The sequence below is a fragment of the Pundamilia nyererei genome, unplaced genomic scaffold (assembly GCF_000239375.1).
Source record: "Pundamilia nyererei isolate P.nyererei 1_Seehausen unplaced genomic scaffold, PunNye1.0 scaffold00393, whole genome shotgun sequence".
Classification (NCBI taxonomy): domain Eukaryota; kingdom Metazoa; phylum Chordata; class Actinopteri; order Cichliformes; family Cichlidae; genus Pundamilia; species Pundamilia nyererei.
In genome coordinates, this window is record NW_005187794.1 from 57,994 (window position 1) to 71,992 (window position 13,999).

The window sequence follows — 13,999 nt, forward strand, 5'->3', positions numbered from 1 at the left end:
TTTTTTTTTTCTTGTTCTTTGTTCCTAAGGTAGTTCTGGCATGTTTGACAGTTGATGCCACACACTGTGGAGCTTTCACCCACTCAACAATGTACAAAGCTCCTGCGTGACGAACCGAAGATTTCAAGCTTTGATTATTTAGTCCATAATACCTCTTTGTCTTATTCTGACGTCTGGCGCTCTACCTGCAGCTCGAAGTCTTCTCTTCACAGTTCAAGCTGAGACTTGCTCACTATAACCACTGTTATGCTTGAAAGCAGCTTCTGCACTGCTGCAGAGCAGCTTTAAACTGTTAGCCCATGTTGTCCCTGAAAAAGGCCTTTTTGTACCAGTCTGAAATGTACATTATTTTACTGGTTTCGGTAACGTTACCTTTTTTAACCTCTGGCAGTTCAACACTTTGTACCATTTCAAGCTGTTCACTGGACCTGAATGACTTGAATTGCAATAACTGGAATAATTAGTGCAGGTCACATCCCCACAGCTTCATTCAGAGAGGAAGGACAGAGAGCCACACAGTGTCACAGTCTGTGAGAAATCAAGTGACATATCGTGCCATCATCTTTAGAGAGGTCACGTCCGATGTGTCGTTGTTGTGCATGAGATAGATATAAGGCCAGAAAAGGTGGAGAGCTGGGTCTCTGACTCTGGCCTCCATCAGCACCATCGCTGCACTTTTATCATTAGTTTGGATGGGAGTTATTCCTGTTTCAGTTTAAATTGTTTAGTTTCTTGATAGTAGTGTGACATGTGACAGGTTAAAGTGTCCATACTGATGCTGCTGTGAGAAGTAACTGATGAAGTCACTGCTGCTCTTCCTCCTGCACATTTAAATGCATCTCTCTCACTGTAGAGAAACATCCATTCACTCTCACAGATCCAGCTGCTCTGTGAGAACGACTGAAGCAACAAACAGACTCCGGTTCCTGTTAACCTCTCATCAAAACTCTGACAGCAGCTGTTGTTAATGTGACCTGTCACAGCCTCCATCACAGTAAAGAGTTCAGCAGGTAACAGGTGTGTCAGGTTAAGTTACATGAATGTCTACATAAAAGTGTAGATGGTGCCAGACTAAATCATGTCTAACATGTTGGCCTTTTGTCTTTGTCACTGTCTCATCGAACTTCTGTTCAATGATCACCGCAGACTACTGACAGGGGTCAAAGGTGAATTTGGAAGGAAGATCTGGTTTGAGAATATTCATCAAACAATCGTTTCTGTTGCTGATCCCAGTTGTGTTCAGGCTGACTCGGACATTCGTGGTCTCTGTGGATGTCACCAAAGCTATCATGACTGATTTTGAGCTCCTGGATCAGGGGTGTCCAACTCCAGGACTCGAGGGCCGGTGTCCTGCAGGTTTTAGATCTCACCCTGGGTCAACACACCTGAATCACATGATTGGTTCATTACCAGGCCTCTGGAGAACTTCAAGACATGTTGAGGAGGTCATTTAGCCATTTAAATCATCTGTGTTTAATCAAGGACACACATAAAACCTGCAGGACACTGGCCCCCGAGGCCTGGAGTTGGACACCCCTGTCTTAGACAGTATAGGACCTTATGAAAGATGGAACCTGGTGTTTGAATCCAACCACCATGATAATCTCTGGTAACCTTTTACTGACCATGACGATCCCAGCCTGCTCTGCACCAGCACAACCATCTGACTCAAACAAGTTAGGCTTGAATCTGAAAATTACATATAAAATTTCAAATTTCCAGTTTGTGTCCATCTCTCTCCACCAACACTAAAAAATGAGTCATCTTACCCTCCCCACCTCTCTTTCTAATGTCAGTGCTGTGGAGTCTGAAGATGAACTGAGCTGGGGTATTGCTGATTCACACGCTCTGAGAGCCAAACACATTACAGGGTTTATCCACTGCTAAATACAGTGAACACTGTACACTTAGCTAACAGACACACTGGATCCAAACTGCAGCTTTATGGATGTGAACCATGAACACATCACAGCACAGAGACGGAAAAGAGAAGATGGTGAACGTGTAAAAGGACCACAGGGTGACATTACGATCTTATGTTAATCTGTGGCTACAGTACCTCCTACTGGTTTCACTTGCACAAACCATTTCCTTAATACCAACACTGCGTTTTGCTGGTGGGCGTGTGAGGTGTCGCACTTCTTACCGTGAGTCTGAGTCCAGGCCTGAAGGATGCAGTGTTTCTCCTCAGAACTGTACACCAGTGAGTTAGGGTGGGTGTCCAGCAGGTGGCTCTTTATGTGGTCCAGGTGAAGCGAGGGCAGCACCGCTCCACACACCATGCACAGCAGCCGACCGGCATGAGACTCGTACTCCATCAAGAACTCCTGACGGAACCAGGCATGCAGCGAGTCGTTCAGATAGCGTTCCAAGATCTGCGCTGACGGCTCGGGCAGGTACTGCTCCTCTTCTTTAGGCTGCGGGGCTTCGCCCTCCACAGAGCAGGGAGTCAGGCTGATGGGCTGCTGCGTTTGCTCCTGGGCTGTCACAGGGTCTGCAGTTTCTGCTTATAGTAGAGACAAAACAGCATGACAACAAATCAACATTTTAGCTTCATGGCACTGTACTAGCTTTGCTTCCAGCAGACAGGTAACGTCAGGTGTTTACATCTTCATTCCAATTTGTGTGATTACACCATGGTTATTATAGATGTCTTCAATCAGCCAGGACAAATTGCCTTTTTGTCCTAAAAACAATGAAAATGTGCAAGATAGCAACAAAGACACCGCTAACTAAAAGAAACTTGTTTTTTTTTTAACTCTTTTTCTGAATCTGGGAGTTTTACATTTGGGAAACTTCCCTAGCATCACAATGTTAAATCCATTGTTTTTACATAAAGTAATATCTGCCACAATCTGCACTTTTCTGCCACCGACTGTGGACACACGGGGTGGCTGCAGCTCAGGAGGTGGAGGAGGTCATCTGCTAATCAGAAGGTCGGTCGTTCCATCCCTGGTCTCCATGCCAAATATACTTTGGCACTAACCCAGAGTTGTGTGTGAATGTGTGTGAGTGTGAGATAAAAGGCACTAATGTAGAAAAAGTGCTTGTGCGAGTGGGTGAAAACTGCATGCTGTATGAAGTGCTTGATCCCAGCTTTCACTTTGTCCACCATGCACGTCACAGGCTCAGTGCTTCAGCTTCTCCTGTTTGCTTTTCCAAGCATTATGGGACAGCAGCTCCATTTTCACTGGTGTGTGTGAGTGATTATTAATGTTATTTTTGTCAGGCAAGAACGAGTGCTACCTCTCTGTAATATTAAATAAGCAACATGGACTACCTTCAAACAGTCCAATCCAATCAAACATTACATCATCGGTTCCTCCTCACACCATGATATGAGTTCATACTGAGTGTGAGAAAATCGTCTGCTTAAACCAACCCACCTCCAGTCTGGTGACCTGAGTGCCTAGTGTCCTCTTCGCCCTGGAGTGAGGGTGCCGAAGCAGGGCTGTATAACTTCTGCCCTCCCCCCAAACTCAGGTGGCTCTCCCACCCCGAGCGGATCACCTCTTTGTCAGCAGCGCTCCACAGCAGGGAGTCTGGGTGCTTCTGTCTGATGTGCCTCTTGATAGTGCTGAGCTTCAGAGTGGCCAATGAACTACCGCACACCATGCAGATCATGCCGTGCCTCTGGGGGTCAAAGTCCATCAGGTACTCGCTGCGCCAGTACTCGTGGTAGTACCGGCGGTGGTCACGGCCTGGAATCCGGCTCAGGCCTGGACGCGAGGCTCTCTGCACCCTGGGTTTGGCTCCAGAGGGCCCCGGGGCCAGGGAGAGGAGGAGGGGGTGATCTGGGCTCTCTGTGATGCTCCAGTAGCTGGTGCTTGGTGACCTGACAGGCGTGGCCACACCGCTCTCTGATTCCACCTCTCCATGGCCATTGGCAAGACCGTCTTCTTCAGACAAGAACGAGACAGAGTACAGATCAGAGCAGCAGGTTTCAAACTGAAGCAGTGTCTTCATGTTGCTAAAGCAGAGATCTCAGACTTAAGCTGTGGGCCACTGCTGCCACTGTCATCTCATGTGAGGCCACAAAACAAGCACAAAACAAGAAAACACCCACAAATATTTCAAAAAAATGTCGTATTTGTTTGTTTTTTGAAATTTAAAATATTGTATAACAAGACAAAACTTGACATAAACGCAATTTTGTTCGTATTTAACAAAATCAAAGTGACACATCAGCCAATCCGACATGCTCTCTGCTCATGTGGCCTTCATATTAAATCAGTTTTTGCTTTTTAAAGAACATATTTGAACATTGCACTTAGCAACAAACAAATCCTCCCTAACAAAAAAGTCACTTCGAGGGCCAAATTGCCTTCGATTTCTTCACGTCCATGTAGAAGTAGGGGTGATGTGGGCCGCAAGTGGCTAACGCATGAAAAATACAGTTCAGTTTACAGATGAGCATCATCTGTAAAAGCAGAAGTGTTTGGCAGGCTGCTGATTCAGGTGTGTGTTAACACAATGCTACAATCTTTGCAGGATGTCCCAGTAAATTCAGCTCAGGTTCAGATCATGCAGCCCTTCGGGCCTCAGTTAGCAGGAGAGAGGCTCGTCTTGCGTAAAGAACGTGGTGCCATTGGGTTTGTAAAGCTGCATCTGAACAAACCAAGACTTCTGAAATAATGTTGATTAGTCAGATAAGATCAAAGTGGAGATGTTTCCCCATAATGTGAAGAACAAACCAAACACAGCAGCGCAGCAAAAAGACTTCACACCAGCTGTCAGTGCGGGGTGTGGCTGATCACTTGTGCTTGTTCTGCAGCTACCTGAGCATCTTACAGTGTGTACAGCTCCTGTGTACCAAAGCATCGTGAGGCCACCTATCTGATACCCATGGCATCAATTCGAAGCTCCCACACCACTTTGTTCTTGAGTTACTGCACGCACAAACTTGGGTGTCTACATGGCCCGCCTGCCCGTCAGAGTGAATACCCCGTCAAAATGTTGAAGCTGCTGCTAAATTTAATTTCAATTTTGATTTATATTCAAAATTAAATTGAGAAGCACACTTCTCTATTCCTCAAGTCAACTAATATAGCACCAACTCACAACACCAGCCGTCTCAGTCCTCAGGCATCATCCTCTCATTCTCCAAGATTGTGTTAAATCATCTGGTCAAAAAGCTTCTTTTAGACTTCTTCACCTCCCACCATTCAATCCTTGGCTCTACGTTCACCGGCTTCCTCCTCTTCATTTTTTCCCTTGCATTGCCTTTTAGTGTCTCACTGGATTTTTGCCGATTGTTAAGCACTTTGATCAACCCTGTTGTTTTAAAATGTGCTATATAAATAAATAAACCTTAAAGTCATCCTATAGACTAGCATATGATGCTGCCTAGTTACGTTCTCCCATAGCACGACTTTGCAGTCTCTCTTTCAGACTGCACACTCAATAATAATCACACGTCCAACAAATAATCAGTAGTTGACTCCATGCGTTGCACTGGCTCACTCAAAAACAAATCCCTGTAGCTGACAGAGACCAATAAAAACTATATACACCTGAACATCAGCAGGCTTGGAGCAAAACACTCTAGTTCCCAGTTATATGAAGTTATGAAGGTAAAGGCTGTCCACACAGGTCTATTTCTATCTCACTGCGGATGGGTAACATTTAAATAGTGTGCGTAAATGATCCAACTTTTACAAAAACCCAAACGAGTACATGAGAGAAAGCAGCAGAGATATCATGTTAGGTCTAACATTGGTAGGCATGTCTTTCAGGCTAGCCTTTCAGTTCCTCGCAGCTTGAGCTTTAAACTTCCAGAGAAAGTCACGCTGCTGTCATTTGGTAATCAAGCACAACTTGCTTACGGACATTCCTGCGGTCAGCTCGCACCTCACGTGAAAGGATAACCCTGCCTTTTTATCCGATCAGCGTTTATTCCGCTCGATGACAGGTCTGAGACGGCCTGTACCTCCGCTGTCCACTAGGTGTCAGCAGTGTGCGCTTCGCCTGGCTGCCTGCGTGCAGTTGAGCCTTTGTTTATAGGAGCCACAGAGACGGAGGGGCCATGCTGCTCCATGGCTTTGTCCCTGACACGGATTAACTGGCTGCCTGATAATGGCTGTATATCTGACAGCCACGCAGACCCACTTAGCGTTGGAACAAAAACAAGAAAATTAACACTAGATGTGTTTTTTTGCTCTTTACCTACTAACTCGCTCTCCTCCTGCGTGGTTTCCTCCTGCCCGCTTGTCATTAATGAGAGCAGCTCCGGCTGATAGGCACAGCGGAGCTTCACGGGCTGCCCCTGCCCCGCTCCTTTCTCTTCCATCACTGGATCGCTGCTCTCGCTTTAGTCGTGGTTGGCGGTGCTTCGTTCAGTGGGTCGTGTCGCCGTCGTGGGGCATGTCACCCTGACAACAACAACACGTTCTCGCCGCTCCGCAGCGTTCGACACGCATCTGCCAGGCGCTCTATAACGAGCCCACCGCCGAGGAGCCCGTGCTCTCCGCGGTCCCCCCACGCGCCCCGCACGGGAGCCAAGTTAACTTTTCATGCAAGCACACAATCATAAATCCACCGGCGAAAAGGGCCGCTGCTCCGCGGTGCTCGGTGGAGGCGCCTCGGCTCAGGCCTCTACTCATGAATTTTTAGGCTCTTGCTTGTCTTCAGGGTGGGGAGCCGGACTAGGGGCCCCTGGGGCTCCTTAAGGGGCTCCTGGGTAAATTTAAAGAGACAGTAGCAGCTACGACGATGCACACCCACCCCGGGGGGGCAGAGGGAGCAGCAGGCGCTAATACCGGTAAGCTGCTGCTGCTGCTGCTGCTGTCCCACAGCCGCGACATGAAGGCAGAGCGCCGGTTAACCACGAGGCGGTGTGTCGGGGCCCCTCAGCAGCTCCTGCTTTGTACCGGGGCAGCACGCGCTGTTTTCATGTGTCACACACATCTGTGCAGATGTTCGGCGGCGCAGAGACCGAAACGCACATGTGTTCATGACTTCCTTCTCGATTAGTAAACTTGTCTGAGTTGACATAGTCGGACTGAAACCTCTGATACACTAACTTTGATGGCCTCAGTCGTAAACAGTCTTAAACTCATGTTAATGCTATTAAAATGAAGAATGTTTCAGAACGCACACCTTTGGATCGCAAAGATTTACACACGTTTAATTCATGTATCCAGTCCCTAGCTATAGTCTTGCTGTGACGTCAATGTAGTTTTTTCAAACCGGATCCACGTTAAAGGAACCGGGCCGTGGCCCCCAGCGCCCTAACGTTGTTTGTCCGTCAGCCCCTCCCTCATGCTCATTTGGTCGTTGTGTAGAAAAGTGGATCCCTGCTTGAAGCGTGTGCAGATGAATTCGGGTCATGTGTAGAAAAAGACAATAAATCAATGGACCTTTGTGCAGCTATTCCAGTAGGGAACAGCTGTGCGGGGCCTCCGTGTCCCGGCACCACTCGGCTCTCTTTGGAAGAGACAGACAGACAGACAGGGGGACTCGTGACAGGTTTGTAAAATCCTTTTAATGCGACCCAGTGAATGGATGTGGCGTGGAAAGGAGGGGGCGTTGCACACTACTGTCTCTATGTACACAGACACACACACACACAGCGAGCATCCCACATCCTGGTACTTTTCACCGTTGTCAAGGCAGCCTGAGCACGACTGGCGGAAAGTAGCTGCAGTGTCCTGGCAGAATATCTGTGCAAAACCGCCCCCAAAGTGTCCCGGAAAGTTAAGTGCCGCTAAAAGGTAACGGACGTGCATGTTTTCTGTCGCTCGTGCTTCCGGGCGCGCGGCTTTGCGGCTCGAATCTGCGCCTGTCCTCGCGGCTTTCACGCGCAGACAGGCGCCAGTCCGCGAGGACCAGAGCAGGAAAATGTTGTCCATTGTGCCGCTGAGAGACACAACGATCCAGGCACCATTTCCGCTCTAGTGCGGCCGCTTTTCCACGGCCGCCCTGCGTGTTTTGCTGTAGGTTGTTCGGCTGAGTGGCCTGGTGGCGTTTGACTGAAACACACTGAGAATAAAGAAAAATGGCAGATAGACTTTGTGATAGAGAGAGACAGCTTTAAAGGGACAGCGACTCGCTGTTTTCTTCCTGCTTTCTGGAGCCGAAGCACTCCCACACACGACGACAATTTCATTTATTTCATAGTTATCTCTCAATCTTACACTGAAACTCGCGTTTCACGCGGGATTCTGCACAGATGTTGTGACAGATGAGGTGGGCGTCGTGCACGTATTTATTGTCTCCTGACTGGTGCACGAAATCCTGCTGGAGTGAGTGCTACAGATCTTAGAGTACGTCAGTGCTCCACTGAGACCACCTCACTCCGTGTACTCCGTGTACTTTCGTTTCATCATGAGGCACACACATGTGAGTTAAACAGATAAAATGACTTTGGTTGAACTTATTTGGTGGAAATAAAAAACGTATAAATTGTTACATTTTTGTAAATAACTATTTGACTCTTCAGTCCTCGCTAATATTATCATTACTTTGTGCAATTGAAGGGGATTATTGTGTTTTATATACAGCACTTGTTAATGTTGTTGTGCTTGTTGTTGCATTACTGATCAGTGAGCATGTTGTAATTCCCATGGCTCCAATCACTGCTACGAGCAGAGATCCTGAAGCAGGACCTCAGTGTGCAGCACTGCTGTTTATTTCCAAACCTAACTATGGCCACCGCACCTGCCTGCTTATATACTCTTTAAAACGACAATTGCAAACCTCAGTTTGAAATGTAGAGCAACAGTAGGTGCTACACATTGTGTTTTAAAAAGTGGAAAAATATTGTCTTGATGCATGCTCGATCATCCAGGTAAGGAAATCCCATAAAGGTCTTCATTCTGTTCATCGGAAACGTTTCGTCACTCATCCAAGTGACTTCAACTTGTGTTCGTTTTGCTGTTGCTTAATGTTTATTACAAAGTATTAACTAGTCTTTAGCTTATTTTCATCACATTTTAATGCAAAGACTGTTTTCTGTTCCTCAGGATATCTGCACACCACTGTGATGTCGGCGAGCATAAGAGGTGCTCAGAAACATGATGATGCTAATGACAGTTAGGATCCTGGACTGAGGGGCTACCAAGGCCAATCACTGCTGTTGGATGAGAACCGATGGGCTGTCTAGCCTGGCAACAGGATGCCAACTGCAAAAGGTAAAGGTGGCTCAACGTCCCACCGTTACCGGCCGGCCTCGGAGTACGATGATGCCACGCTCGCCCTAAAGCGAGAGTACTGGAGAAACAAGAAGCGAGAGCAGCGGGCCCGTGTGTCAGAGGAGAGGGAAAGGCACAAACACAGCAGCAGCAGCAGCCAGGGAGGGAAGCAGCTAAATGCCCCTGCAGAAGAGGCTTCCACTCTGGCCCAGTCATCAGGTGCTTCGTCACCTCCTCTGCAGAGTAATGATAATTCATACAATTCTGTGTCAAAGCACGGAAATGCTCTGGGGGAGGGGTCACGTGAAACCACTGACAGCCAAAAGGAGAAGTGGCTCCAGACAGTAAAGCTCAACAAGCGTCTGCCTCAGTTGCCAGCGTCGTGTTCTATCTCTGCCAAATCAGCCAGCGGCAACGCAGCCGCAGGTAAACGTCAGACAGCAAGGGACGCAACCGTGTCCTCACCCGTGTCCTCACCCGTGTCCTCACCCGTGTCCAGTGGAACTCAGCTGAACACCGTATCCTCAGTGCCTCCAGTCAGAGTGACCAGAATAACCAATGGCAGCTCCAGTAAAACAGCACCTCAGCCACGTGTGTCTATGCAGGGTGCATCAGTCCCCAGAAACCAACATAAGGCACCGGTTGTATTACCCACTCAGCCCAAAGTCTTACCCACAGGTCTCGTTCTGGTGTCCTCTCCATGCGGCCCCACTTCCACTAAAGCAGAGAGCAAAAGAGCCATCTCAACACCTCAGAGTGGAACAAAGCGTGCCTTGGTCACCACACAGAGGGCTAAAGGTGTTGGCAATGCACGAGCTTCTCTGGAGTCCGACGAGGAAAGAGCAGCCAAGCGTCGGGAACAGTGGCGGATCAAAAAGCGAGAGCAGCGAGCAAAGCTTGCAGCTAGGTTAGCTAAAGCCAGAGAGAGGACACAGGGTGCAGAGATGACGTTTCAGAGGCTAACGGCGCCAAAAACCAGACACGTGGGAAGCATAGTTCTTCCATCAGAGTCACTTTTGAGAGGAGCAAGCCAGAAGCAGTGTCATACACGGGTCAAAACATCACTTACATCAGCCAAAAGTGAAAACAACAAACTGCAAAGTGGGACAGCAACTGTAGTTGTAACTGCTCTGCAAACATCTGATGTTCCATCTGTGAAAAAACCAGTAGACTCTCAGGGAAAGGTTCCAAGTTACGGTCATCTTGGCGGTGTTACCCGGGGTATCGCGAGATATAAAACACCTAGACAAAGGTTCATCGAAGCACAGAGAAACTTAATGAACCACAGAAGTCTACGGTGTAAATCCCCAATGCTGCCCTCAGCTTTTGGTACCAGAAATATGCCCAAAATCAACCCAGACGACACGCCCGAGCAGATAATAGCTAAACGGAGAGAGTACTGGCGGATCAAAAAGCGCGAACAGCGAGCTAAGCTGTCCATGGAGGTAAAGGTTCGGTTGAAAGAGAGAGATTCTTTGATGAGGAGGGTGAAACGTTACCAGAAGATCCTCGAGGAGATGAGGAAGACTAGAGTGCTGGCGCAGTCAAGCGGAAGTGCCCTCACTCACAGCCCAGAGACCATCGGAGGATTCATCAAAGAGGACGGGACGCTGACTGCTAACATCCCTCACAGTTCTGCATGTCACAGCATAGCAGAAGACAAAAGCCAAGTAGAGCTTTGTGTAGTTTCTACAAACACTCCTTTGGCACAACAACAGCGTCAGCCTGACGCTAAACTGAGAAGTGTTGCTCCCATCAGGATAAACCCGGCGCCCCCTCCTCTTTGCTCAGCTCAGGTGAAAGTCTCTGCTCCTGGACAGCTAGCCAACAAACTGCCGCGACTGCTCGCAGTTAGACCACAGACTCACCTCAAAAGCACAACCGTTCCTAATTTGCACTCATCAGCTATCCAAACTGTGGGTCAGCTCACACTTGCTCATCCACAGAGCCCTCAAAATTCAGCAGGTTCAAACGTTAGCAGTTGTGTTATGAAAATGACCATCTCGAGCAGAGAGCCGTCGCTGTCAGCCCTGTCTCTGGATGCGGGGCTGACGGAGGAGGAGAGGATGGCAAAGAAGAGGGAGTACTGGAGGATAAAGAAGCGTGAGCAGAGAGCAGCTCGCGCTGTCCGACTGAGACAGGGTGTTTTACATGCCAGGGCCGGTGCAGCCTTACAAAGGAGGAAGCCTCAGAAGCAGGGGACGCTGATCACTGTGCCTCAGAGTAGAAATCTCACCGACACTACAGCAAATGCACCTCCTCTTTCCAACAACAGCGTGCTTTTTCTGCCTCGTGCAAATGAAATGAAACAGGAGAGTGACTCCATGCCAGCAGCTGACCTCAATTCTCCACCAGAACAAGCCATCTGTCCAGATATCAAACCCCCTACTTCCCCACCTCCAGCACCCCAGCTGGAGTCTGACCCATGTCTGAGCGCAGACAGCCAAACTGCCACTCTGCTAGCTGTGGCCTCCATGAAGAAGCTCCTGGAAGAATCTCTTAGCACAGTGACAGAATGTAAAAGTGAGCAGAACTCTATTAAAATGGAGACGATAGAAGAGGTTTCACAGCAAGACATGAAGCCAAATTTATCTCAGCTGTCCTTTGAAAGGGATGACACGGCTCCTATTGCTGCTGACCTCACTCTGCAGATAAAAAGCTGGGAGCTAGACAGCAAGGTCTCTGCAAAGGCCAGTTTACAAAGCCCTCAACTCAAGAACCCATCGCAGGTGAGTGAGACAGTTCCACCGCTTCCTGCTTCCAGTGAGCTAGGTGTGCATCATACCAGTGAGCACTCATCCCAGACCCCTTTGAACTACATAGTAAACACCTCCATGGAAGCACCACGCAGAACCCAGAGACTTTGCGCTAAAAAAGCCGGCTATAAAACCTGCTGCTCTCCAGAGCCACCAAAGCTGCATCACATCACAGCCGTGACGCTGGATAACCTGCAACCACAGCAGCAACAGCAGGAACAGCATCAGGCACAAGAGCAGAACATCTGCCCCGAATCAAAGCGGAGGTACAACAGCGTGGTGACGGAGCAGAGCGGCTTGACCAGCTTGCAGAGGAAGAGGGAGTACTGGAAGCTGATGAAGAGGCAGCAGAGGGCCAAGTTAAAGGCCAGGCAGAAAGAGGGCGAGGGGGAGTGCAGCAGCGGGCTCTTCCCCAGAAGCGTTCAGGTAACACGAGCAGCACTCGAGCTCTTTTTCTGCAAGAGGTGAAGTTTCAGCGCTTTGGTGTGTAGCTAATATTGATCATATTTGATAGTATGTTGTGTCCCGCTGGTTGCCCCTGATGTCAGCTGTGCATCATCATCAGATTCATCTTCACATGTGACTGTTTTTGAAAAATGAGTGCTAGCTCTGACCCACGTAGCATTTCAACCTTTTGAAGCCTAGATTTTCGTGTTGTGTTCAGGATCTGAGCGTGGCAGAAATTCAACACTCAAAGTAAAGAAGACTGCATTTGATTTTCTTCCTCCTTTTATCTGCATACAGAGTTCCATTTGATGATTGCAAAGGTGACAAGCTTGACTAAGGCCACTGAAATCTGCCGCGTGCTACCAGATGAACCATTTCCGACTAGTGCAGCCTAACTTTGTATTTAGCTCGTGCAATGGGCAGAAAACCCAAGCATCACTTAAATGAATGAAAGCTATTGAGTATTTAGCAGCATGTGCACATAGTGTCTATGTAAAAGAGGGGCCCTCCATGTAAAGAGTGCATTTTTCACATACCTAAATTTCTCTATGTATATAAAAGTGGTTTCTGCAGTCGACTCAGTTCAGACTTGACTCAGTCCAGCTGAAGCTTGAATCGCTGCAATTCTCAGGCATATGGTATTTGAACAGGAAAAACAAAGTGGAGTTCATCTGAAGGGCGCCATTAAAGCTAGGAGCAAACTCTGCCTCAGTTTCTGAAAAGCCGTTTGTTCATGTCATATTTTCTTCTTTCAGACCCCGGGGCTCGTTATTATCAACAGTCTTAAAGGGGCGAGTCCTCCAGCAAAACGAGCCCTGCAGCCCAAACCACCTGTCTCTCCTCTGGACTCAGTGACCAGCATCCCCACCGTTCTGGTTGTTAGCCAAACAACATCTAATGCTCAACAGTCAGCGTGCACGCTCCAGGTCAGACTGCCTATCACCAGCAATGAGTACAGCAACGTCAAACTTGGGCCTTCACATGCTGTATCCAGCTGTGCAGGAGTTTCTGAATCTCTACAGCTTTCACAAGCACCTAGAAGCACTGATGTAGACTCAGCTCCCGCCCTCCCCGCTGCGAAGCCACCAGACAAACCACTGTCCAGTACTGACATGCACCTCATTGAACCCCTTGGTCAAAGTCCGTTAAAAATCCCCTCTGCTCACCTTCAGAGTCCCCCACACAAGAAACAATCCTCCATCCAGCTGGCACCAGTGAGCACCATGGTTCCTCCAAAGCCCATCCCAGGGGAAAGTGAGCAGGACTTTCTGAGGAGGAAGCGGGAGTACTGGAGGATAAAAAAGAAGGAGCAGAGAGCCAGGAAGGCAGTTCGGGAGAAGGGAATCACCCAAAGCTTCAACAGCTGGAAGACTAGGCTGCCTCCCCTGGGTCTACAGACAGAGGTGAGAGTTGCACAGTTACATAAACAGCTTGTTTTTTTTTAGCTCACTGGCATGTAATGATTATTGTATTCATATTACATACTACTGACATTTATATTATACTTAATAGGCTCAAGGTTTAGCTGGCATTTCTGGTTTTCTTCTTATTTATCTGGAAGGACCTTCTTGGTTAGGGTGTGCTAGTTCTCCTCTTACACTGCTTGATTAACTCGAGGGGTTCCACAAGGTTCAATCCTGGGTCCACTGATGTTTCCCTTTTATC

General features: G+C 48.2%; 2 protein-coding genes across 6 annotated transcripts in view; one reads left to right on the plus strand and one right to left on the minus strand.

Annotated features, from left to right (window-relative positions):
* The window catches only part of zfta (zinc finger translocation associated), a 17,456-nt gene extending 10,383 nt beyond the window's left edge, over positions 1–7,073 (minus strand). Inside the window, exons 1-3 of one of the 3 annotated variants that reach the window (XM_005752969.2) lie at positions 6,166–7,073; positions 3,387–3,896; positions 2,147–2,506 (exon numbers count right to left, since the gene is read on the minus strand). In XM_005752969.2, coding sequence (XP_005753026.1) covers positions 2,147–2,506; positions 3,387–3,896; positions 6,166–6,289 — 994 coding nt within the window. In that variant the 5' untranslated portion in view covers positions 6,290–7,073. Of the gene's footprint in view, positions 1–2,146; positions 2,507–3,386; positions 3,900–6,165 lie in introns of all 3 variants that reach the window. The other 2 variants (XM_005752968.2, XM_005752967.1) reach the window with 2 other exon arrangements.
* A 460-nt stretch (positions 7,074–7,533) lies between these two features.
* Positions 7,534–13,999, plus strand: part of LOC102194520 (uncharacterized) — a 10,494-nt gene continuing 4,028 nt past the window's right edge. The window contains exons 1-4 of one of the 3 annotated variants that reach the window (XM_005752972.1): positions 7,534–7,712; positions 8,964–12,313; positions 13,090–13,260; positions 13,507–13,737. In XM_005752972.1, the coding sequence (XP_005753029.1) occupies positions 9,116–12,313; positions 13,090–13,260; positions 13,507–13,737 (3,600 nt within the window). In that variant the 5' untranslated portion in view covers positions 7,534–7,712; positions 8,964–9,115. The other 2 variants (XM_005752970.1, XM_005752971.1) reach the window with 2 other exon arrangements.